A 25,470-nucleotide genomic window follows, 5' to 3' on the forward strand; every position below is an offset into this window, starting at 1 on the left:
GGGACCCTCTTCCAGGGCTTGCTGGTGTCCTGACTTTACAATCATAAAGGTTACTGCTACACTTAAGTATTTTTGAATTGTACAAAAAAAACAGGAAACTTATCTGGTAAGACCAGCAACCTCTTGTCAACAAGGAAAAACTCCAAAAAATCCTCTGGAGAGGAAACATTGGAGAAATTCCAAAGGAAGATGTCGGCAAGAGGGGCCCTCTTCCAGGGCTTGCTGGTGTCCTGACTTTACAATCATGAAGGTTACTGCTACACTTAAGTATTTTTGAATTGTACAAAAAAACAGGAAACTTATCTGGTAAGACCAGCAACCTCTTGTCAACAAGGAAAAACTCCAAAAAATCCTCTGGAGAGGAAACATTGGAGAAATTCCAAGGAAGATGTCAGCAAGAGGGACCCTCTTCCAGGGCTTGCTGGTGTCCTGACTTTACAATCATAAAGGTTACTGCTACACTTAAGTATTTTTGAATTGTACAAAAAAACAGGAAACTTATCTGGTAAGACCAGCAACCTCTTGTCAACAAGGAAAAACTCCAAAATATCCTCTGGAGAGGAAACATTGGAGAAATTCCAAGGAAAGATGTCGGCAAGAGGGACCCTCTTCCAGGGCTTGCTGGTGTCCTGACTTTACAATCATAAAGGTTACTGCTACACTTAAGTATTTTTGAATTGTACAAGAAAACAGGAAACTTATCTGGTAAGACCAGCAACCTCTTGTCAACAAGGAAAAACTCCAAAAAATCCTCTGGAGAGGAAACATTGGAGAAATTCCAAAGGAAGATGTCGGCAAGAGGGGCCCTCTTCCAGGGCTTGCTGGTGTCCTGACTTTACAATCATAAAGGTTACTGCTACACTTAAGTATTTTTGAATTGTACAAAAAAACAGGAAACTTATCTGGTAAGACCAGCAACCTCTTGTCAACAAGGAAAAACTCCAAAAAATCCTCTGGAGAGGAAACATTGGAGAAATTCCAAGGGAAGATGTCGGCAAGAGGGACCCTCTTCCAGGGCTTGCTGGTGTTCTGACCTTTCAATGATGAAGGTTACTGCTACACTTAAGTATTTTTTAAAATTGTACAAAAAAACAAAGGAAACTTATCTTGGACTTGGAGCTTGTATCTGGGACTTGGAGCTGAAAAAAACAACAGGAACATGTCAGAAAATTTGTCACCTCCTATTGGATATTTAAAAACTTATCGTATTAAGATTATAAAATGGAAAGTTAAAACTTACCTTGTCAAGGTAGCTGGGCAGCTGGGACTTGGAGCTTGGAGCTTGGACTTGGAGCTGAAACAAACAATAGGAACATATGTCAGAAAATTTGTCACCTCCTATTGGATATTTAAAAACGTATGATTATAAAATGGAAAGTTAAAACTTACTTTGTCAAGGTAGCTGGGTAGCTGGGACTTGGAGCTTGGAGCTGGGACTTGGAGCTGAAAAAAACAACAGGAACATGTCAGAAAATTTCATGTTTCAAACCCACCCTTATCTAATATTTACATGATAGCTCTGCTCCAGCAGCTTGGAGGACTCAAGGCCAAAGCTGATGAATTTGAGGTCTGTGTTTTGATTCACCAAAATGATGCCATGTGCTTTCATATTTGTATTATACCAACAGTCTTCAGTCTGGATGGCTGTGAGCAGCTACAGGGACAGAAAGTTAAAGAACCCACCGGAATAGGTCTCAGGAAAAACACGGATTTCCAGACCATTCGATGCAATCATTTTCAGTTTGAAGAAGCACTTATCGTTTCTGATGCTGAGTAAAGCTGCAGATATTTAATAGTCAAAAGAAAGAATGTTATCCACAGTCAGCTTTTGGTAGTAAATAGGTTATCTGTAGGTATAATGATGTTTCTGATAAATCCACAATTCTAAGAAATCTGAACATTATTGTTTTACAAATTAACTTGAAATCAGAGACTTTGAAGAGAGGGTCAGCTTATGAGGCCACATTCTCCATCAGCTATGAAACACTGATACAGTCAATCAGCTGCAGTGAACAAAACCACTCAGAATAACCAGGGGCGTACCTACCATTAGGCAAACATAGGCAATTGCCTAGGGCCCCGAGATTTCCAGGGGCCCCCAAACGTCTCATAAAATCTGAATAATAAATGCTTCTTTGATTTGAAACAAATACTTTTTTCTTGTCTTAATTTGTGCGCTTGAAAATACATTAAAATGGTTGGTCTAATACTGTCATGATCGTTCTTCCCCCTCATTTCTCACATAATGGACTATTCCACGTTTCTGCCCATGTGCAGGCTTAATTCAGGAAGACGGCAGCAAAACAAACTTGTTGGCGCGGTTTTGAGAGGTGAGCGGTGAGCAAGATGAAGCGGAGTTATCCCAGTGGAGCAGAGAAGAGGAGAAGGCGAGAGGAAAACCAACAGTTTTTATCACAACTACCAAAGGTATCAACCTTTTTCACGGTGGTGCCAAATACAGGAGGACGACAGACAGAGCCAGATGCTGCTGTCAGTAGCAGCTCAGCTGTCAGTGTCAGCCCAGGAGGAGAGAAAGTGGAAAGTGACGCAAGGGATGCTTTTCACGAAGTTGTGAGTACTACATCGGTCGTGATGGTAAACTAAAACTATATTGAATGTTGATCAATACTCAGGGTTTCCTCTACATTCATTCAGCAGCAGCGGCCCGAGGAAAATATTAGGAACGGTACGTATAGTTAGTAATACAGGCGGATTCACGAGGTAAAATACCGATCACGTGGGAGGAGGAGGGAGGGGTTGGGGGGGGGGGGCTGCTCCTGCTGAGAAAAATCCTAGAGGAAACACTGATGCTCTTATCAGTTACAGTAAAAGTATTGAGATGATTCACCTACATAATTATCCCCTCAAATTCACACTTTTTAGTTGATTCAAAATCGTTGTTTAGTGATACATATCATATGATATATGAAAACGGTTAAGTAACTAGAAACTTAGGCTGTCAGATAGTTGTAATAACAACTGGGTACGAGATCCTCACTGTCTGATGTGTTGATTCTCAGAATGAGACAGTGATTGACCCAGGAGAAGACCAGTGTAGCTCTGAGGATGAACAGGAAGTGGATTGTGAGACACCAACATTCAGTCAGCAGATTAGTGATCACATTGATCAACTTTCCCCACTTGAAGATGATCCTGCACTCTGGCCGAAACACCTTTCAGACAATGAGCGCTGCTCAATAGTGCAGAAAGGTCCTGTTCAGATCAAGGAAAGAATATTTCCAAGGAATCAAGAGGGCCGCAGATTTACAAAGAATTACTTCTATATGCACATGAGGAATGGAGAAAAGATAAGCAGGTTCTGGCTTATGTACAGTGAAACTAAGGACAGTGTTATCTGCTTTTGTTGCCATGTGTTTGGTAACAAAGACAAGAGCACTCAGTTAAGTGGGGATGGAGTTAATGACAGGAAGAATCTTTCAGTTATCCTTAGACAACATGAGAAGTCTGCTGAACACATTGTTAACATGGAAAAATGGCGGATTCTAACACAGAAGCTGCAAACAAAAACTGCCATAGATCAGGTGAATCAAAATCTACTTGCTCTTGAAGTAAACCGCTGGAGAGAGGTCTTGACAAGATTAATTGCCATTGTGAGCCATCTTGCAGAGCGTAATCTTTCATTTCGTGGACACAGAGCAGTTGTTTGAGGCTGGCAACGGTAACTTCCTTGGACAAGTGGAACTGATGGCTCAATTTGACCTAGTCATGCGGGAGCATCTGAGGAGAATAGAGGCAAAAGAACAAAATGAAACTTTCCTCAGTCCTAGAATTCAAAACGAATTAATCTCCCTTGTTGCAAAGTGTACAATAGATGCAATTGTGGAAAGGGTCAAGAATGCCAAATATTATGCTGTGATCATGGACTGCACACCAGACGTCAGCCACACAGAGCAGCTCTCAGTAGTGCTCCGCATTGTGACTTGTGAGACCTCAAAAGGCATCTGCATTCATGAGCACTTTGTTGGTTTTCTTCAGGCACTTGACACATCGGGAAAAGGCTTACGTGAGACATTTTTAGGACACCTAGAAAACCTAGGTTTGGATCTTTCCAACTGTCGAGGCCAGTCTTATGACAACGGCAGTAACATGCAGGGTAAAAAGCAGGGAGTACAAAAGAGAGTGCTGGAGCTAAACAGTAAAGCCTTATGTGTCCCTTGTGGAAGCCATACCTTAAACCTGGTTGTTGGTGATGCAGCAAAGTCATCTGTGACATCCATCAGTTTCTTTGGTTTACTACAGCGACTCTACACTCTGTTCAGCTCCTCAGTTCACCGCTGGACCATTCTCACAAATCATGTGAAGAACTTCACTCTGAAGGCTTTGTCCACAACCAGGTGGGAGTGTCGAGTGGAAGCTGTTAAAGCTGTTCGGTACCAGTTGCCTGAAATCCTGGAGGCATTGACCACTTTAAAGGACTATGCCACAGAAAACGGGATGCTGATGTGGTCTCTACAGCTAAAGGCATACACAAAGAGATGCAGAGATTGCCCTTTGTGGTAAGTACTATTGTATGGTACAATGTGCTCTTCCAGATAAATAAAGTGAGCAAGGTCCTGCAGAGCCCCAAGGTTTCAGTTGAAACTGTTAAGAGGGAAACTAGAGCAGTGACAGACTTCCTTGAGGAATATCGAAATGAGGGATTGGAGTCTGCGCAAACAGATGCCAGGGAAACTGCAGAAAAGCTTGAGATGGAGATGAGTTGGCCAGAGGTGCGTCAGAAGAGGACACCTATGCACTTTGAGTATGAGGGAAAAGAGCAGACCCAGTCAACTGCAGTGGATTTGTTCAAAAGAGAGTTTTTCCTGCCTCTCATAGATACAGCCCTGGTCACGTTGAAGGACAGATTTTCACACATGGAAACATTTTATACATTGTATGGATTTCTCTTCTCCACTGATGCTATGAGAAACACGGAGAAGGAAGGGAGGCTTGCTGAATGCTGTGACAGAGTTGAGCAGGAGATGGATGATGTTGATGCAGAGGACCTCAAGCTAGAGGTTAAGGGTGCAGCCAGATCATTCCCCACACACATCTCGTCTCCATCTGAGATGCTTGATTACATATATAAGGAGAGTATTCTGGACATTTATCCAAATCTCAGCATCGCTCTTAAACTACTTCTCACTCTTCCAGTCACAGTGGCTTCAGGTGAGAGAAGTTTTTCAAAACTAAAAATGATTAAAACCTACCTGAGGTCAACTATGTCCCAGGATAGGCTGTCAGCACTTGCAGTTCTTTCCATTGAGCAGGAAGTCAGAAAGTCAGTGGATATGGACCTACTCATTTCAAGGTTTGCTGAGGCAAAGGCTCGAAAAGTCAAATTTTAGTGTGATAATTTTAATAAAATTGAGGAAGAAAAAAATCACAAAGAAAAATGGAAGTGAAAAAGGGAGAATAGAAAACATCACAAAGAAAAGAGAAGAGAAGAAAATATCACAGAAAAAAGGGAGACAAACCATTACAAAGAAAAGGGAGCAATAGGAAGAAAGGAGAGAAGAAACCACCACAAAGAAAAGGGGAAATAAGGAAACATCACAAAGAAAACAGGGAGACAAAACCATCACAAAGAAAAGGGAAGAGAGAGAAAGAAACAGGGAGAGAAGAAAACACAACAAACAAAGAGGAAGAGAACAAAGAACAGAAAAAAGGAGAGAAAGAAAGATGGAGAGAAAAAACATGATAAAAAAGAGGGAGAGAAGAAAACATCACAAAGAAAACAGGGAGAGAAAATCATCAGAGAAAAAGGGAGAGGAAAAAAGAGGGAGAGAAGAAACATCACAAAGAAAGGGGAAGAGAAGAAAATATCACAAAGGAAAAAGGGGGACAAAACCATTAAAGAGAATAAGGGAGAAATAGAAATAAAGGAAAGAAAAAACCATCACAAAGAAAAGGGAAGAGAGAGAAAGAAAGAGGGAGAAAAGAAAACACAAAAAAGAAAGAGGAAGAGAACATTACAAAGAAAAAAGAGAGAAAGAAATAGGGAGAGAAGAAAACATGACAAAAAAGGGAGAGAAGAAAACATCACAAAGACATGAGGGACTGAAAGAAAATAGAAAAGGAAGAAAGAAAGAAAGACAAAAGGTAAATTTGATTTTAAAAAAATTATACTGTTGAAATTTTTGTTCTCATAATTGACCTTGTTATATTTTGTGGTGTCTTCTTTTATAGTAACACAGCGTGCAGGGAACTCCAGGCTGAACCTGCTCCTGCTGCCACACTGAAGACAGTTGAGGTGAGAATAAAACTTTAGACAGTGCAGTACAGTGCAGAATGTCGAGGGCCCCAATGACTGGGTTTGCCTTGGGCCCCCAAATGACTAGGTACGCCCCTGAGAATAACGCTGAACCTTGTTGACATTATGAGCAGTCAGCAACAGGCCTCATCCGAAATAAGCACACAAAAGTGTGAGCTACTGTGACAGTCTCTTATTCTCCAGCTTAGAAACTGGAAATCAAACATCGGACAGGAGGCAGGAAACACGCAGTTACTCACACGGTTATGAAAGAAAACAGCAGAACAGCTCGGTTTGACTCGGAGAGATGAAATAACAGGTGGAGCATAAGACCGACACTGGTTCAGTTCAGCTCTGAGTTCAGAACAACACAAACCTGACTGTGCGTTTTAAACTACATCGTAATATCCGTTCACAGACATGATCAGCTCTGAACTGAAAAAGACCTGATGTCCAGACATTTTCAACAACCAGCTAAACTCAGCTACGATCTCTGAGCCTGTACGCTGTGACGTCATAACGCCTCTCCGAACACTTCTGCTGACCGTTCCATGGATTCCACAAATAAACACAGAGCATTTTTTGAAAAATGGCCTCGACGCCATTTTGTTTCTAAAAGTTTCAACACCAAATTCTAGAAAAATCCATGTCCTCAAACCAAAATATCAGTTTTCCCGAATGACTACAGTAATATTAACACATTCCATACATTTCCCTCAACTTTTCATATAAAATAAATTCATAAACACGGAAATTACACCAAGAAACCGTCTGTATCACCAAAACTGTTTTTCAAACAGGTCGTCAAACATTCCGTTACTTAACAAACTTTGAATTCAACAATTTATTCTAAATTTTCTCCTGAAATCGCGTCCAAAGTGTTTCTGAAGGTCAGTTTAGGAGTCATGCAAAGCAGAAACACCACTTTTATTTTCTTACCTGTGTGCTGACTCTCCAGGTCTGTCAGGCCTCAAAACAGCAGCTGCTCTTCTGTCTGATCAGTTTGTCCAGCGGGTCGGTTTTCTTCTTCTTCTGTCAGTAATCCACTGAGTTTGTTCTTCAACAAGGTCCATTCTTCAGATGCTTTCCAGCGTTTCAAATCTCCACAGTTCAGCTTTCCAGCTCCCAGTTTCTCTAACAGATCAGCTCCAAATCCAGGTGCAGAATGACAGTTGAAAGATCTGCAGGTCTTTTATAGGAGTTCGGCTGCGCGTCATAGTTGCTTCCATGGCGTTAAGATGACGCACGCACGCGCATGTGCGTGACAGACGTTGATATGAAGTTAAATATATGATCTATACCTAGTGATGAAGCTTAGCAAGAGGCTCTATTTTAACCTTAACCATTATTGTTTTTTTCTTAGTTTTTTTTCTTTTCATAACCAAGAAAAAAGCCCAGCAATGACAGGGAGCTACCAAGGTTCGTTGAAGTATGCTCGAAAAAAAAGCGACGATAAAAGGAAATTACCACGATTTGTGAAATATCCTGGCTTTTGAGAAAAAAAATGCATTTTTTTGGCATTTCAGATGATGTCTGCCATCACGCGGCATCTTGACATGGATTCTCAGAAAAGACGGGTTTGCCAGATTTTAAGAAGGAAAAAAAAACGTCGGTAGTCAGAGGAAGTTACTTTGTAGGATGCCAGACTATCAATATAAAAGCACGGAGACGTTAATAGAAACACATCAGGGTCTTTTCCAGCTGCGAAGAAGATACACAGGATGTGTTGAGTAATGGCAGCGCACAAGAGAGTTTGAAGGAAGAGGAGACGACATTAAGCTTGCTGGGTGGAACATTTTCTTCTAACAATCTTCCCGATGGCAGCTTGGATAAAAGTGTGGTTGTGTGCAAATTGTGCAACAAAGAGTTTACTGATCACCTTAATGCAAAGCATGTTGCTGCTAGCACCAGAGTTAACGTTAGCTATGACAGTCCTGCTACCATCAAACAATGTACCCATCCCATAATAGATCACTTTTCAAGACACTGAAAGTGCTTGAGTTTACAAAAAGTCTTAAAATGTTGAATGTAATCGCTATAATTGCACTTTGAGTTTGCAGTAATCTGTGAATGTAGTAGACATGAAAAAAGCACAGATAAATATGAATGAAACAAACATTTTTGTTGTTTAAGATGTCTCTTCATCGATAGCCACCACTACATTATTTGCATTCATAATCAAGAATATCATCACGTGTAATATGTCAAATTTGAGGCTAGAAATGGACATGTACGCAACAAACAATGACAATAAAGTGAACAACAACAACTACAATAAATAGACATGTGGAAAAATACAACAAACAACTGAGAAAACAAAACAAAAAACTGGACAAATCAAATGAACATCTGCGAAAATGAAAGAAAACTCGGTAAATAAAGTAAACAATTGGAAAATTTAAAAAATTAAACAAACAACAGAAAATAAAATAAACAACTGGAAAAATAAGATTAAAAATTGGAAAAATAAAATAAACAACCAGAAAAATAAAATAAACAACCAGAAAAATAAAATAAACAACTGGAAAAATAAAATAAACAATCAATCAAAAAAATTTAAATAAACAACTGGAAAAATAAAATAAACAGCCAGAAAATAAAATAAACAACCGAAAAAAGAAAAAAGAAAATAAACAACTGGAAAAATAAAATAAACAGCCAGAAAATAAAATAAACAACCAAAAAAAGAAAAGAAAAAAGAAAATAAAATACTGGAAAAATAAAATAAAAAATTGGAAAAATAAAACAAACAACTGGCAAGATAAAATAAACAGCCAGAAAATAAAACATACAACTGGAGAAATAAAATAATCAGAAAAATAAAATAAACAACCACAAAAATAAAATAAAGCCAGTTGCAGCTGATGAGGAGCATCATCAGGGTCCAATAGCTGAGAGTTGTTTAAACTCATTGTTTATGTATTAATATTGTCCTGTGGAAAACTGTTCATTACCTCCTGTAGAGCTGAGAAATGTGCAGTGTCAGGCTCAGTTTGTGACAAGTGTTTTTGGAAAAGTTGTAGCTTGTTTCCAAAGGCTTTGATGTGTGCAGACAACTGGCTCTAATCCTTGAAGTCTCATGTTCAGCACATTCAGATGCTTTTTTTAGGTCAACTAAAAACGGCAAATCTGCCAGCCATATAGGATCTGATCAGTTTCCCCACTGAGATAGAAAAAGTGCTGCTGTGAAGCAAAGACACCTTCCAGTTACTTCATGTTCTTAATGCAGTCACTCCTGGATAAGTTGTCATGTGCCCTAGAAGGTTTTGACTGACAGGGTCTTTTTTTTTTTTTTTTTTAAATCTGCAGTTTCCATTTCAGAAATCGTCTGGAAAGGATGGCAGCAAAGTTACATATTCAGAGGGGGTCAACAGAGTCTTGCTGCTAACATTCAGCAACAAAGAAAATTGCATTTTGCATCAGAGATATGCGTATTCTGTTTGACAGCACTGGTGGGCCAGAAATTATACATTATATGATAGATGCATGTTATTAAAGAGACAAGCTAACAGGGCTCCTTCTGTTCTTCTCCTCCACATCCTGACTCTTCCTGCCCAGATCTGCCTTCATAGTTGTGCTGCTTCCTCCTCAGCTTCAAGGTGGTTTTATGGTCACATTTTTAAATTAATATTCAACCCTACCATTCAAATGAAAATAAAGACAGATATTTTGTTGTTGTGCATGTTCTTTATCACAAATATCTGTAAAATACGGTAAAAATTAAGGTGAAAATTAAGGTGAAAATACCGGCAAGTCCACCACCAAGATTTGTTCCTCAAATGAAATATATTTTGCATACTTGTACAGTTATAATTATGTGTCTGTACTGGTGTTTCACAGTGCACTTCAGAAAATTTCCTCAGCCAACGGAGAACAAAAGCAGCAAGGATAGGACAGAGTAAGGTAAGATATGCTGACAGTCTGATAATCTAAAACGGTCAACTAAATCTACAGAATGAAATAACTGTCCTTTTAACAACCTGGTGACTGCCATTTTCAGCCATGGATTGGAAGCAAGTGTTCAGATTTCTCACTGACAAGAGAGTGCTTGGAAAAATCAGTTGCTTATACAATGCTGCCCTTAGTGTGGTGATCCGTGACAGGCCACACTGTCAGGTGTTTTCTTAAAGTATGGATTGCAGAATCAATGCAAAGGGACAGGCAGCGCATGGTACTTACTAATTTTGGCAATGGTGCAACGGTTGCGGTATCCTAGTATTTTAATACTATTGTGAAAGGTGACTGATCAAGTTAAATTTCCTGTTGTGGCTCTGATGATATGCAGAATCTGTCATCCATGATTTGAAAATGGCCAATGACAGAGAGCCAGAAATCGCTGCTGTGGAAGAAGGTGAGAAGGAATGTAGTGGTTCATAGAATCTCATAATATTTTGAAAGAATTCTTACACAATATTTGTACATTTAATTAGCTTACCAAATACAGTAACATATCAGTATTTCCTAATTGCTGAAGACTAACAGTGTGCTCCTTTTGCTAAATGACAGCCTATATTATTTACACTCTACTGTCATTCTACACGTGTTCCATCAGGTCTAAGTGTAACAGAAGACCGTGGAAACGTTGTTGTAGAAGGCAGTATGATGGATGATAATGGATCATAATGATGTGACTTGTAAACTTTTAAATAAGACGTGTTGATCCTCTTCCACAGATGAGGAGATAACTTCAAGAACTTTATGTGCTTAATTTCACTTAATGGTTGATTAAATGTATCAGCATAGCAGTTGTCAAACTAAATGTTCAGGGATACCTATGGCGTTCCTTGTTGGTTTACCATAAGGTTTTGGAAGTTACGCTACAAATGTATTCTCCATATTGGGCAGATATCACAGAAGACCCTGAAAGCAACTCTGTGGGAGGCATCAACAGGGGTGGTGGCAAGATCACTAGAAGACAAATGGCACAATCACGGAATGAGGGTATGTATTGAAAAAATATTGTCCAAAATTTGTCCAGAATAGTGACTATAATTTGAATTTTAATACACTTAACAGAGTGCATTAGTTTACACAGCACAACATTAACATTTTCAACTTTGTGATGTTGCTTTGTGATTTTGCAACTGACATGCTGATTTCAAAATGGAAGTATTTTAATTTATAATGCTCTCATAGAAGATGACTGGTCAAGTAAAATTTACTCCTGTGACTCTGATGTCATGCAGAATCTTTATGCTATGATGTGGAAAAGGGTGAAAGAGACCAAGACAGACTGGACATTTCTGAGTGAAACTGAACGTGGCATGTATTGATTCATGAAAAACAAGTGTAGTATTATCATGAATCAAGCGTTACATAGTATTTACTGGCTGAAGTACTTAGGTTTTGAACACAAGAATTACATGTAAGACTACGTTGACAGGAGTTATGCTACAGAAAGACAGTTTTTTTCTGCTGGGGTTTATAACATACAAGATTTCTCAAATTTACAGAGATATTTTTGATTTGAAATTAGAGTTACCTTAAATAAATAATATATATTTTTGATACTTTCTCTACAAAACTTAGCTTCAGATGTAGCTGTTGGAAAAGAGCCTGCAAGCCACATGGTGGGACATTTGAACATAGTTCAAGGAAGCAAGGCTGGGAGCAAGAGCTGAAACAGAGGTGGCAAAAGAAAATGTCAAACTACAGGTATGTTTTCAGAATCGCTTTATGTTTGAATGTCAATCCAATTAGGTCTGACTATTTGTTGTCAGTGAATTTTATCTTATAGAGCAATGCTTGTATTATTTCAATATTTAGATATTGTTGAAGTGTCATTTGTCTTTGCTTTACATTTGGATGTATTGTACAGTTAGATACTACTGAGTTTACATACCACATCACATTGTTGTTAAGGTGTCTGAATAATTCAGTGAGGATTTGGTCATGTACTACTATAAGGCCACGCATAAAAAGAAAATCAAATCTGTTACAGTGTTGCTCTAGTTCCCTCTATTAAATGGCATCAATCCAGTGGTCAATGTGAACAAATCATGAGTGTTGACATTTCATCAACAGTTCCTCTCAACTGTTCTAATTTTTATCTACTTAGGAGAACAATGTGATGAGTGCACCGAGAGATCCAATACAGGAACCTTTCCTTTTTCAAAGATTATTTGAAGGACAGAAGACAAAGTAAGTTTCAGCAAACAGCTTTTTATTTTCTAATGAGCTAATCTATAGTATTTTAAAGTGCAGAGTTGTTTGTGTTAGATTTGAACAAAATTCTTCCAACAGTTTAAGGACTTAGTCGTTATAGTTTAATTTGCAATTGTTCTAGAAACCTACCATCTGGGTCAGGTGGTAGGTTAAAAGCTTAAAAGCTGCATCATAAGCATTTCTTCGTGTGTTTTCCATGATGAGGGTGTGTGCATGAAGCGCAAAATGACCGATTTGAAGACTTTAGTGTGTGTGCGTTTGATTTAATTCGAACTGTTTCATTGGTCCACTGTGACCTGTTGGGTAATTTCATTCTGATGTGACGAGGCTAAATGTATTGACGGCATGAAGCTCGCCCGTAAAAATCTATACATTAGCCGCATCGTTGTATAAGCCACAGGGTTCAAAGCGGGTGAAAACAGTAGCAGCTTATAGTCCGGAAAGTACAGGGCTCTCCTTCATTCTTATCTCCCCTTCTCTTCTTCTCCTCATTCATTCTCCTTCTCTTCTCCTCCTTATCTTTGTCTAATTTCTCCTCTTCCTGCTGTCTCCTCTACTCTTCCTCATTCTTTTCTTCTCCTGTCTTGTCATTCTTTTATCATCATCCTTCTGTCTTCTTCTGTTCCTCCCCTCCTATTTTTATTTTTTGTTTTTTTGTCTTCGTGCACATCTCTTCTTCCTTCTAGTCAGTCTTCTTCCTGTTCCTTTTCTATTCATATTCCTTCTCTTTTTCTTTTCCTCCTTTGTCTCCTTACACTACTCCCTCTTCTCATCTCTTCCTCCCTTTTCTCCTTCCATCTTCTTCTTTTTGTCCTTTTTCATTCTCACTCATTCTTCCTTTTTGTCATTCTTGTCTTCTCCTCTTCCTCCTTCATTTTCTCCCCTTCTCCATTTTTGTTCTTTCTTCTCTTCTACAACTCATTTTTCTTCATCTGTTCCTCCCTTTACTCCTTGCTCCTCTTCTTTGTCTTCTTCCTCTACTCTCTCTCATTCTCTCATTCTCTCCTCATTCTTCATCTTCCCTTTACCTTCTCCTACTCCTTGTATTCATTCTTTCATTTTCTTTTTCTCTTACTAAGTCTTACCTTCTCCTTTTCTACCTCATTCTTCTCTATACCCTCTTCCTTTCTCTGTCATCTTCTACTACTCCTCTTTATCATCTTCTCCTCCTTCTTACCCTCTCTTTGTCTCCTTACACTACTCCCTTTTCTCATCCCTTCCTCCCTTTACTCCTTGTTTGTCCGTATTCTTTTTCATTCTTTTCTCCTCCTTCTTGTTGTTCTCGTCTTCTCCTCTTGCTTATGGGTGTTCGTCTCTTCCTCCTTTTTCTTCTACTCCATTTTTCTTCATGTTCTCCTCCCTCTTCCTCTTCTCTACTCATTCTTCTTCATCTCTTTTTAATCTTCCTCATTGTTTTCTTCTTCTCCTTCTTTCTCCTAGTTTTTATCTACTTTTTCCTTCTTTGTCTTGTCCTTCTTTCTCCATATCCTTCCTTCTACCCTTTGTCTTCTACTTTCTCCACCTCCTTCCTCTTCTCCTTCTTTCTCATCCTCATTTTGTCTCCGAGTCTTACTTTTCCTCCTCCTATTTGTCAGTGTCCTTCTCCTTTTTTCTTCATCCTTCTCCTTTTTTCTTTGTGTTCTCCTCTCTTCCTCTTCTACGACTCATTCTTCTTCATCTCTTCCTCCCTTTCCTCCTTGTTCCTTCCCCTCCTACTCTTTCTCATCCTTTTCTTCCCTTTCTTTCTCCTCCTGTCTTCTCCTATTCATTTTTCCTCCCTCTGATTCTTGTCCATCTTTCTCACTTATTCTTATCTTCTTCATCATCTTCTCCCTCCTTCTCCACTTCCCTCTTTCTCCTCCTTTTCTGTATTCTCCTTTCTTCTCCTTCTCAGACTCCTTTGTCTTGTTCTGCTTCCTTCTCCTCATTCTCTATCTTTTCTTTTGTCTCATTCTTTTAACTCCTTCTCAGTCTTCTCCTTGTTCTCCTCCTGTCGCCTTCTTTTTCACCTCTTCAGTCGTCTACTCCTTGTTTTTCTTCCGTCTTCCCTTTCTTCTCCTCCTATCTTTTTCTTCCCCTTTCTTTCTTCTCCTTCTGTCTTCTCCTACTCTTTCTTTGTCTCCTTTCTCCTCCTCCTTCTCTGTTGCCTTCTTCCTCTTCTTTTCATCCCTTCCTCTCCTTGCTTCTCTTTCTGCTCTTCCTCATCCTCCTCTTCTCCTTCTGTCTTGCCATTCTTCTCTCATCCCCATCTTCGTTTTCTTCTCCTCTCCTCCTATTTTCCTCCTTCCTCTCCTCTTTGTTCTTTTTTATCCTCTGTGCCTTGTTTCTTTTTTCTCTTCCTCTCCTACTATTTTTACTACTTTTCCATCTCTTCCTCCTTTACTCCTCGTTCTTCTTCTTACTATGTCTCCTCCTTCTCTTCCTCCTTCTGTCCCTCATTAATTTTCTCTTCTCCCTTCTTCCCATTCTTATTTTCTCCTCCTGTTCCCTCTGTCTACTTTCTTTCTCCTCTTCTTTCTTCTCTTCTTCATTCTCCTCCTGTCTCCTTCTTCTACTCCATTTTTTCTCATCCCTCTTCTCTCCTCATTGTTCCTCTTTCTTCTACTTCTGCTACTTTTCCTCCCTTTACTCCTTGTTTTTCTTCCTTCTTCTCTTCCTCCTTTCCTTCTTCTCCTCTTCTTTATTCTTCAGCCATTGTGTTATTTTCCCTTCTTATTCTCTTTTCCTCCTTCTCTCTTATTGTCATCTTCTCCTTCTTCTGTCTTCTCCTTTCTCCTGTCTTTATCGCCGTCTTTCTTCCTTCGCCTCCTTCTGATATCTCCTTTCTTCTCCTCTGTCTCTGTCTGCATCTCCTGCTTCCTCCTCCTCCTTCTTTGTCACTTTCTCTTTCATCTCTTCTTTTCTCTTTTCCTTGTTTATCTTTTTCCTTGTTCTTTTCTTCTCCTCATTTTCCTTCCCTTTTCTCATTTTTTTGAAGATGCTTCCTTCTTTTTCTACTCTTCCTTCTACATTTATTTGCCTTTTCCCCAGTCTTTGCTTCCCCTCTTGTCGTCTCCATCTTTCTTCTTCTATCTTTTTCTCCTTTCTCCTCCTCTATTCTGTCGTCTTCTACTTTGTCATTCTTCTCTTCTCATCTTTCTCCTTTTATTGGCCTTCTTCCTGTCCTTATTCTTTTCTACATTTTGTCCTGTCGTTTCGTTCTTTCTCCTCTATCTTCTCTGTCCTCTTCTTCCTGCTATTTTTCATTTTCTCCTTCTTTTCCTTTGTTCTTTTCCATTGCCTCCTTTTTTCTTCATGTTCTCCTCTTCCTTCTACTACATTTCTCTCTTCTTCCCTTTCCTCCTTCTTGTCTTCATTCGTTCCTCTTTCTGTCTTCTCCTTTCTTCTTCTCCTCTGCCTTTTTTCTCTACTTTATTATATTCTTCTCATCCTTGTCTTTTTTTTCCTGGTCATTGTTCACTTCTCGTCTTTTTCTTCTCATCAAATAAATATCGAGTACGGTAAGTATGGACTTACAGACTTGAGAGTGACATCTTTGAAGTACAAACTCCTGAGGATGGGAGGATGAATGGTGACTATTCTGCAATCTGAACATCAGCGTCCTTGATGATGTTGCATCTTGGTGGTGGACTTGCCTGTATTTTCACCTTCATGTTTACTGTATTATACCGATATTTACAATAAAAGAGCATGTACAACAACAAATTATCTGTCTATTTTCATTTGAGTACTACAGTTGGATATTAAAATACTGCCATAAAACCACTTTGAAGCTGAGGAGGAAGCAGCACAACTATGGAGGCAGATCTGGGCAGGAAGAATCAGAATGTGGAGGAGAAGAAGGGGAGGAGCCCTGTTAGCTTGTCTCTCTAAAAACATGTTCCTTATGTTCATCTCAACCAGGCATGTCCAAAGTCTGGCCTGTGGTCAGATTTTACACAGCCGCTGTCATATAATGTATAATTTGTGGCTCATCAGTGCTGTCAAAGAGAATATGCATATCTCTGAGATACAAAATGCAATTGTGTGTTGTTGAATGATGGCAGCAATGCTCTGTTGCCTCCCTCTGACTATGTGACTTCTCTGCGACCCTTTCCAGATGATTTCTTAAATGGAAACTGCAGATTTTTTTATTTTTTTTTTTAAAGAAAGGAAAGACACTACCAGTCAAAACATTCTAGTGCATATGACAAGTTACTCAGGAGCAACTGCACTAAGAAGGTGAAGCAACTGGAAGCGGTCTTTGCTTCACAGCAATGCTTTTTCTATCTCAGGGAGGAAAAAGGACAGTTCCTGGCAAACAAGGGACAATGCATGCCACAACTATCAGATCCTGTACGGCTGGCAGATTTGGCATTTTTAGTTGACTGAATAAAGCATCTGCACTGAAAGAAAAAGATCGCAGACACAGCTTAAAAAAGACATGGAAAGTGGTTGCGCGCAATATGACTATTTTTTGGCTGCAAAACACTTCTATGTCTTGTATTAGAATAAATACATGCAATGTGAGCGAGATAATTTTTAGTTTTTGAGTTTTAAAAAAATCATGTTTCTGTTGCGTAAAAAAACTCTGCAATATCACTATAATAAATATATATAATTAGAGTCAAACTATTTAATGTTGTAAACGCCAAATAAGATCATGTGCCTTTAGCGTATTTTAAATGTTATATATACACATAAATATTTTAAACCATTAGCATTCTATTGCTTTGTGCTCTGAATAAACAATTTACTCTCATATTGTATACGCAGTTCTTTTTCATGCAATCTGCAATAAATTACAATTACAAAATTAGTTTAGACCTATAAAGCAATCAAAGCAGTACTCAATATTAAAAAAATATAACATTAATATTTATTTGAACAGTATGCTTAACATGACTATCTCAGCATAAAAGAGATTTTCAAACAGCAATATTTGCAAGAAAAAACTATTGATCAGTTACGCTCATTGTCTGACTTAACAGTGACAATCATATAGCGGTTTTCAGATTGCCTTTTGCAATGTTTTGTACTTGTCTGAGAAATAAAGCTAAAATTACTTTCATCATACAGTTGAGCCCACAATTATTGGCACCCCTGACAAAATTTCACTTCAAGTTGATTTATTCACCAATCAAACTTTTCCTATAATTACAGACCAGCTTCTGTCACGTCTCCATTGGTATTTTTTGCCCATTCATCTCTATCGATGAGCTCCAACTCTCTCTAGTTGAGGGTCTCCTGCATCACCTTGATCTTTATCACCTTCAACAGTTTCTCTGTCAGATTCAAGTCAGGCTCTGGCTCAGACACTGCAAAACACTGTTTATGTCTAACAAGTTTTTCTTCACCCTTTTTGTTTTGTGTTTTTGGGTTGTTGTCGCAGAATGTCCAGGAAGTGGCCCAGACCAAGTTTCTCTGTTTGATGTTGTTGGGGAGGATCTTCATCTTATGCTCTTTTTTTCATTGACCAAATCCCTTTAGGTTAAGTATCTAGATCCATTAGGAAACAAAAACCCTCAAAGCATCACATTTTCATCACCATGTGTGAACGTGAGTCTGATGTTTTTAAAGTGGAAGTTTGAGCTTTTTCACACCAAGCAAAGACAACCTCAGAATGGGCAAATAAAACTTTTTTTTTAAAATCAGATCATAAAACATCAGACTAGATGTCATCTAGTCCTCTGTTTTATGGTCTGATGCCTTTGTTTAGTGTGAAAATGTGATGCTTTGTGTTTGTTTCCTAATGGACCAATACACTTAGCCAAATAGAACAGCACAATAAAAATAGAAGACCACATGGACATTTACCCAAAACAACATCAAACAGTTGCACAAAAATTGTCTTGGCTACTTTCTGGACATTACTGTGACAAAGACCAAAAACACAGCAAAAGTGGTGAAGAAATGATTGTCAGACACACACAATGTTTTGCAGTGGCTTAGCTAGAGCCTGACATAAATCTGACAGAGAAACTGGTGAGGGTGATAAAGATCAAGGTGATGCAGGAGACCCTCAACTAAAGAGTTGGAGCTCATCGATACAGATGAATTGGCAAAAGCAATGTGACAGAAGCTGGTGTGTAATTATGGGGTTATAGGGTTTTCTATGAATAACTGAGAACGTGCCAGTTATTGTGAACATGTCACTTTATGTTCAAATGTAAATAAAAGTTGTGATATATATATATATTTTTTTTTTTTTTTTTCCAACAATGACACTTCTTCTAGAAATCAACTTAAAAGTGAAATTTTGTCAGGGGTGCCAATAATTGCATGCTCAGTCATACATCGATATCTAGTCTGTCGCTGTCTTCATGCTTTATGGTTGATTTAACACTGGGCGGTCTGCAGTGAGTGTAACTGTTTGGTTACAAATACAATGTGGCTTTTTGACAAAAAAAAAAAAAAAAACTTGTAAGAAAACTGACCTTATACTTTCATAAAAACTGTAAAACTGCTCAACGTTGACATTCCAACTCTAATGCATATAAAAATATCCTAAAACATGCATGCTAAAATTCCATTTGAATTGAACAACTGAGGTTAAACACATTTTTGGGTACCTCTAAATTAATACCTAACATTTTATGATGCAAAATATATGGGAATTTGCCTTTGTCTGGAGGCAGCAGACAATTACACGATGAAACAGAGAAAAAAAAAATGCCGTTTTGGTGACGTATAAAGCCTTGCAAAGAACTGCTCAAATGTTATGACGCCGAAACAAAATAATAATAATAATAATAATAATAATAATAATAATAATAATAATAATAATAATAATAATAATAATAATAATAATAATAATAAATAAATAAAAAATAAACTGACAACAGTTCAGGTATAAAATAAAAAATCTTGAAATTTAAAGCTGCATTATCAAAATGAAACTAAACAAAGCTTTCACCTTCAACCGCAATGAATGCATGAACAATGCAAATGCAGGCCATTTCCAAAAACACTATTCATAGAGTCTATTTATTAGTGCTTGTGCTTTTCTGGACAGGACTCCGCCATCCAACTCCATGATCACCTTTTGGACCACTTCAAAGAAGTACCTTAGTTGTGGAGGATAATCCATGTTTAGGGCGTACAGTAGACCGAAGAGAAGGGAAATGGCCAAAGGGACATTGTCCAGTTCTTGGATGACAACCTGGCCTTCCAGGATGATTCCAATATCATCTGGTTTGGACTGGGCCTCATGGCGTCTTGAAGTGAAGATTCCCACAGTGGTCTCCTCTGCGTAGTCCTCAAATACAGTGTTGTCATGTCCCTGCAAAGAGACACCAGTCAATACGCTTCAGCCAGTGTCGTTGACAACTCATCTGAAAGACTGCATGAAATAAGGCTGTTCAAATCAATCTGTTATGTATCAGATTTTATTTACAAAACTAGAATATTGGACTTACTAAACATCTAAATATGCGTTCCAAGTTGTTGTTTTGTGGCACCTCACTGCTTCTTTTGGCTTGCCCAAGTGACATCAAAGAATTAATCTATACTAATGGATAATATATATATTTACAGATATCATACTTTTGGGGATATAAAAGTAATTTCTTTCTTTGTGAGCCACTTTAAATGACTCAGCATTTTCACCATTTACTTTCACTACTGTCAAGGATTAGGTGGATTGTCCATTTTGGGTTGCACATGGCATTAGGCTCAATCTTTGGATACCATATAACAATCCTAGATAGTCGGAAGCTATGCAGAATGAGCAACATGGTAATGTGAGGGAGAGACAGACATGACATTTCTTCAGTTTTGGGGAATAAAGACTTAAGGTTGAAATGACAAGCTGTGATTTACTCTGCTATTGAAAACACCTTTAAACCAGTGACAGGATGTGGTGCAGGGGGATAAGCCCACTGCATGTGAATCATGATGAAATGTGTTTTTAGGATACCTTACTGTGACACTGCACAGTAAGGTATCCTAACTTACTGGATACCTTATCACCTTACTGTGATAAGGTTATCACAGTACTGCACAGTAAGGTATATACTGCCAGTCGACAAACTGCCATTTGTTTCTTCCTAATAACAGTTTGGAAAGTTTTCTCTGTGATTCTTGGACAATTTAAACAAGTGATAATGGGCAAAAATAAATTTCTGTTCGTCTGATTCTATGTTGTCTCTACTAGTTCTCTTGTAAAATAGTAAATAATGCACTAGCCCACTACAGAGAGGCCGCTCTTAGCCCTTGTCTTTTCCCTCGGTTTTAAGACAGTGACAAAATAAACAGGTTTCAGACACGCTGGACTGTTTCTATCTTCGCGTTCTTGGGGCAAACTTTAGTCTTATTCAGGATTTTAAAGACTTTGAGGTGCTGAGCTAAAATCTGGTGAGATATGTGCTCCACCCTATGCCCCCATCCTTCCCTCATGGTTTTAGAGTCATTGGCGCATGTAGTGGTGAGGCAGCTCAAAAAAGAGGTGCTAAAAAAAGACCAAGACTAAGGCTAAGACTGGGTGGAAGATATGGCCATGAGTGTCTAGAAAGCTTTCGCATGATGTTGCAGTAATAGCGATTGGTAAAGTCCACTGTGCCACAGGGTCTTTATCCATGTGTCATGAATTGTTCTCTAATTGGGAGGGCCGTATACTCTCTGAGTGCGTTGGTGGAGTTGCGCAGTTGAAGGAGACTGGATGCCATTATGAAGAACATCTCTCATCCCCTCCACAGTGTTCTGGCGGCTCAGAAAAGCAGAAGTGGTCAAAATCTGATTTCACTGAGCTCCAGGACTGAGTGGTTTACGAACTCCTTTGTGCTGACTGCCGTAAGACTATTTAATCATTCTTAAAGGTGTCTGAATTTAATCTTGTTGTGTCATTGACTTTAGTGCCTCTTGGTTGACTTGCATGGACTTTTTTAACTTGACTTTTATTTCGACTTGATTTTTTTATACTGATTTTATATATGACGATGTGTGCGTGCATTGAGCTGCTGGATACTTGAATTTCCCTCTAGGGATAATAAAGTTTTTATATATCCATCCATCCATCCATCCATGAGACTCAGGGTCTGGTGCTGTTAACAGTGAAGCGCAATCTCCAACTTTGGGGATGGCACGCACTTGGAGCACTCAGCTTGCATGTTACGAGACAGGCATAAGGTCAGTGACCAAAAGACAGATGCATTTGTCCTTGGTTTTGTTCAATTCAATCAAAGGCCAAATAAGCAATCATGCTAAGTTAAGTCTGTGGTAGAGCCACCAAAGTATTGGCTGTTTTTCTTCGCGCAATCTGCTAAAACCATTGAAAATTTGACCATTTTAGTCGCAGTCTACAGCCCTGTGTATGACCATTTCCATGCGTGTGACTTGGGTAAAATATTGTTGTACTCACAACATGATCCTTTATCAGGTTTTCAGGGTCTTCATTCAAGTAGACACACAGCGCCCTCAGAACACCTTCCCTCACGGAATCGAGATCATCCTCCCCAGATTCCTGGGGAAAAAAACACGTCAATCTAATTTGTAAATCACAATTTCCCTTACGTTATAGACACCAACGGTTATATACCATTTAATAATAAATTTTTGCCAACCATAGCTTTGTGCATGCTTTTGCAGAATTGTTGAGTGTTGGAGTAATACTTAACATTCTTTTCATTGCAGAATACAGAACACTGAGAACTTGCCTAATACTGCTCAGAGACTATGGATAAAAACGATAAATAATCCATTACTTGATGTCTCTACAAGGTTTGAGGTCAACATAGTGCATCTGATGTAAAAGAAAAACTCCTATACGGCGCTTTAACCCTTAAATAATGCTCTAGCATTTTTTGAGCAGCCTCATGGGCAACCATGATGTACATTTCTTTCAATGTTCTGTGGTTACTGCTACACTCATTGAGGTTCAAAGAAAGCTCCACATGATTTAAACAGTAAACACCTGCTTTTTTGGCAACAGTACACCTGATGGCTGTGACCTCTACAAGTGGAAAAACCATGAATCTTTCACAATGTACCTTTAAATAAAATGTTAATTAAGCCAATTCCAATGTATGTCATCTTTTAGTAATGATGATTTGTCCATGTTAAACTGTAATTAGTAACATTTCTCTTTGCATTGACTAATTAGTGTACTATAATCTGACTACTGAATCTTTCACAATTCCTCTAGATTGGTTTTAACAAATTAAAAAGTAAAACAGATGTGCAACCAGAATTTATTGCCCTGATGCACAGTTGACAAATGTTACAAATGTTTGTTTATACTCATATAAACAAACATTTGTAATTTTGTTCAATTACAAAAAAACTTGAATTCTTACAGTTTTCATTTCTTCCATCAGTTGCTTTAGCTTCTTTCCAATTTGTCCTCCCCTCTTCTCATACAAGGCTTGAAGTTTGCGAGACAAAAGATCCAGTTTAGACAGAAAGCGGGACTGGAGTGGCAGGGTTGTCAATCGCTTGAACTCTGAATTTATCTGAAATTAGATAAACAAATTGCAGACAGACATAAAAATTCCAAGATAAACTGTAAAAAATTCAAAACAATGCAAATGACTAGTGATTAGTTTTGGTAAGTAGCTCCCTTGTGCTTCTTGTACTAGGCGATTTTGCCAAAAAAGTAAAATCTCTCTTTTTTTTTAAGTCATTATGGACGATAACAATTTTAATTGATTTTTACTCGAAACAACCCTAAAACACTGTAGATTTTTCACCTTTACAAAATGTATATACAAATCCCCTTAGAGTCACAAAACTTCTATAATTTGTTTTTTAAATAAACAGATTATTTAAACTAGGGATGTCCTGATCAGGTTTTTTGGGACCCGAGTCCGAGTCCGAGTCCTTCAATTTTGAGGATCGGCCGATACCGAGTCCCGATCCGATACTTTATTATATTATATTATATTATATTATATTATATTATATTATATTATATTATATTATATTATATTATATTATATTATATTATATTATATTATATTATATTAAACATATAATAATATACAATAAACATCTATGAATGAATTTGCCATAACTCATTAGAAATAATGTTCTCATTTATCATACAAGACCATCTTAAGATGGCCATGTATATATATGGTAATGTATATATATATTTGACACAAAGGGAATTGGGGAGACGCACTTTAACATACGCTGAGCGCAGATCATCTCGCATTGCCATTCACGCCCACAACCCGTTATCCACCAGGAGAACTCTTTGGTTACCACATTACTAGTCCAGAAAGAAAATGAAGCTACAAGGTACAGAGGAATCTCCTGCCCTCTCTCCTCCTCAGACTCTCCCCTGTGTCAGTTCAGGCTCATGTCAGCACCACAAACACATCCAGGACCAAAAAGCGCACCCATCAGCTCCGCTGAGACCAGGAAAGCGGTAAAAGGTCAGGCTCGTGCTCTGACCGAATCAAGACAACTTTACAAACGTGTAAAAGCGTGTAAAACCTAGGCATTTCGCCCAAGGCATTTGGCGCACGGCAGCTCTGCGCGCTGCTTTCCGGGACAAGTGCGGGACCTGCAGTGTTTTAGACTTCCCGCCTGGTCCCGTCCGAAGCCACATAAATACCGCCCGAACTCGAAGGATTTGGAACGGGATCTGCAGGACCCGCGGGAAAACCCGCCCGTTGCAGGTCTCTAATGTGGAGAAGCATTTGACTCGCGATGCTAAGAAGGGGCAGGTTTATCTATCTGCCCCCGGGCTCTGAGGACGCGCTGCACAGAGAACAGACTCTCATGCAATAACTATCTGTGATTCACGTAAAGTAAACATCCGAGTCCTGATCAGGAGGTGACGGCCGATTCCGATCGAGTCTTAAAACGCGTGATCGGGGCCGATTTCCGATCACGTGATCGGATCGGGACATCCCTAATTTAAACTGTTTTTAAATATTATTTGTTGTATGTACACTTTGAATTGAAAAATAGGCTCAACTAAGAAATTATAAGTTTGAAAAAGAAAATGTAATAAAATGTAATAATTAATAATTATTCATGGACATGCTACATCAAATGCGAAAGACTAACATTGAATATCATTCATCAAAACAAGTTTAACTTCTCACACACGTATAATATTATAATAATATATACAATATAATATTATATTTGTCATATTTAAAGTTTTTGTGTATAAAACATTTCAACAACATAGCCACTACGATAAGTGCTCCCTCTTTTGTAATTTGGTAAAACCGTTGTGAGGCAATATTGCAGTGATTGCGACAGCCCTACTTAAATGCAACTAAACATAATAAAAACAAAACAAAAATGTAACAAATAATGAAAAAAAATAAAAGTCACGGAAAATAAAAACATGACAACAAACTAACAAAATGCAATAAAATATGGCAAAAGCAACAAAAGGCAAAAAGGGAATATATTGTTTAAACAATGTTAAAACAATACTTTTAAAAGATCCAGGTAGGAGTTTTAAACATACCTCAAACACGTCAAAGAGGGCTGGCCATCTTCCTTTAAAGTCCTGGACCATGGGGGCATCTCGGATCACCTCATATCTTCGGTATGAAAAGGTCTTTTCCATCTTTGCTTTCACCATCTCTTTGCCATTTCTCAGCTTTATGTCGGTTAGAAGCTCTACTCTAAGTTTTTCTAATGTTGCTTCAGTTTCACCGACTGGAAACTGTGGACAGTAGTTAACTTCAGACCGCTTCGGTCTTTTTATTTTGAATGCTGGACTCCTGCCTTGTGGCTTGCTGGTCATTGCATTAACTACCACCTCTGGACAACCAAGTTTCCTTAACTCTGTACGGTAATGTGCCAGTTTGTCTTTTAAACTTTTCTTCCATCCAGCATACCCACTGTCTGACCCTCTCTCTGTCAAACAGGGATGCTTTGAGATGAGGGCTGCACCAACACTGTTAAACTGCTTATCTGTAACATACACTTTGTAGCGCACAATCTCCTGAATAAGATTCTCTAGGATATTTGAAAGCAGTTTGAGATCGGGCAGGAGTAAAGTTCCATTTTCCTTGTACATGGCATTTCCTTTTTCAAGTTTCAGCTCACTGTCATATGAAAAAACTGGCACAATAAATGTGGGTGGCCAGGATGATTTTCCAACC

General features: G+C 38.5%; 1 protein-coding gene across 1 annotated transcript; it reads right to left on the minus strand.

The window, feature by feature from the left end:
* Positions 1–21,431: 21,431 nt before the first annotated feature.
* Positions 21,432–25,190, minus strand: LOC118471570 (uncharacterized). Its single transcript, XM_035956908.2, has 3 exons — positions 24,828–25,190; positions 22,690–22,845; positions 21,432–21,857 (listed from the first exon to the last, which is right to left on the minus strand). Exons 1-3 carry the CDS (start codon positions 25,107–25,109, stop codon positions 21,657–21,659), a joined length of 639 nt encoding a protein of 212 aa, XP_035812801.2. The 5' UTR covers positions 25,110–25,190; the 3' UTR covers positions 21,432–21,656.
* Positions 25,191–25,470: the final 280 nt, after the last annotated feature.

This window comes from Amphiprion ocellaris, chromosome 2, assembly GCF_022539595.1.
Source record: "Amphiprion ocellaris isolate individual 3 ecotype Okinawa chromosome 2, ASM2253959v1, whole genome shotgun sequence".
Classification (NCBI taxonomy): Eukaryota; Metazoa; Chordata; class Actinopteri; family Pomacentridae; genus Amphiprion; species Amphiprion ocellaris.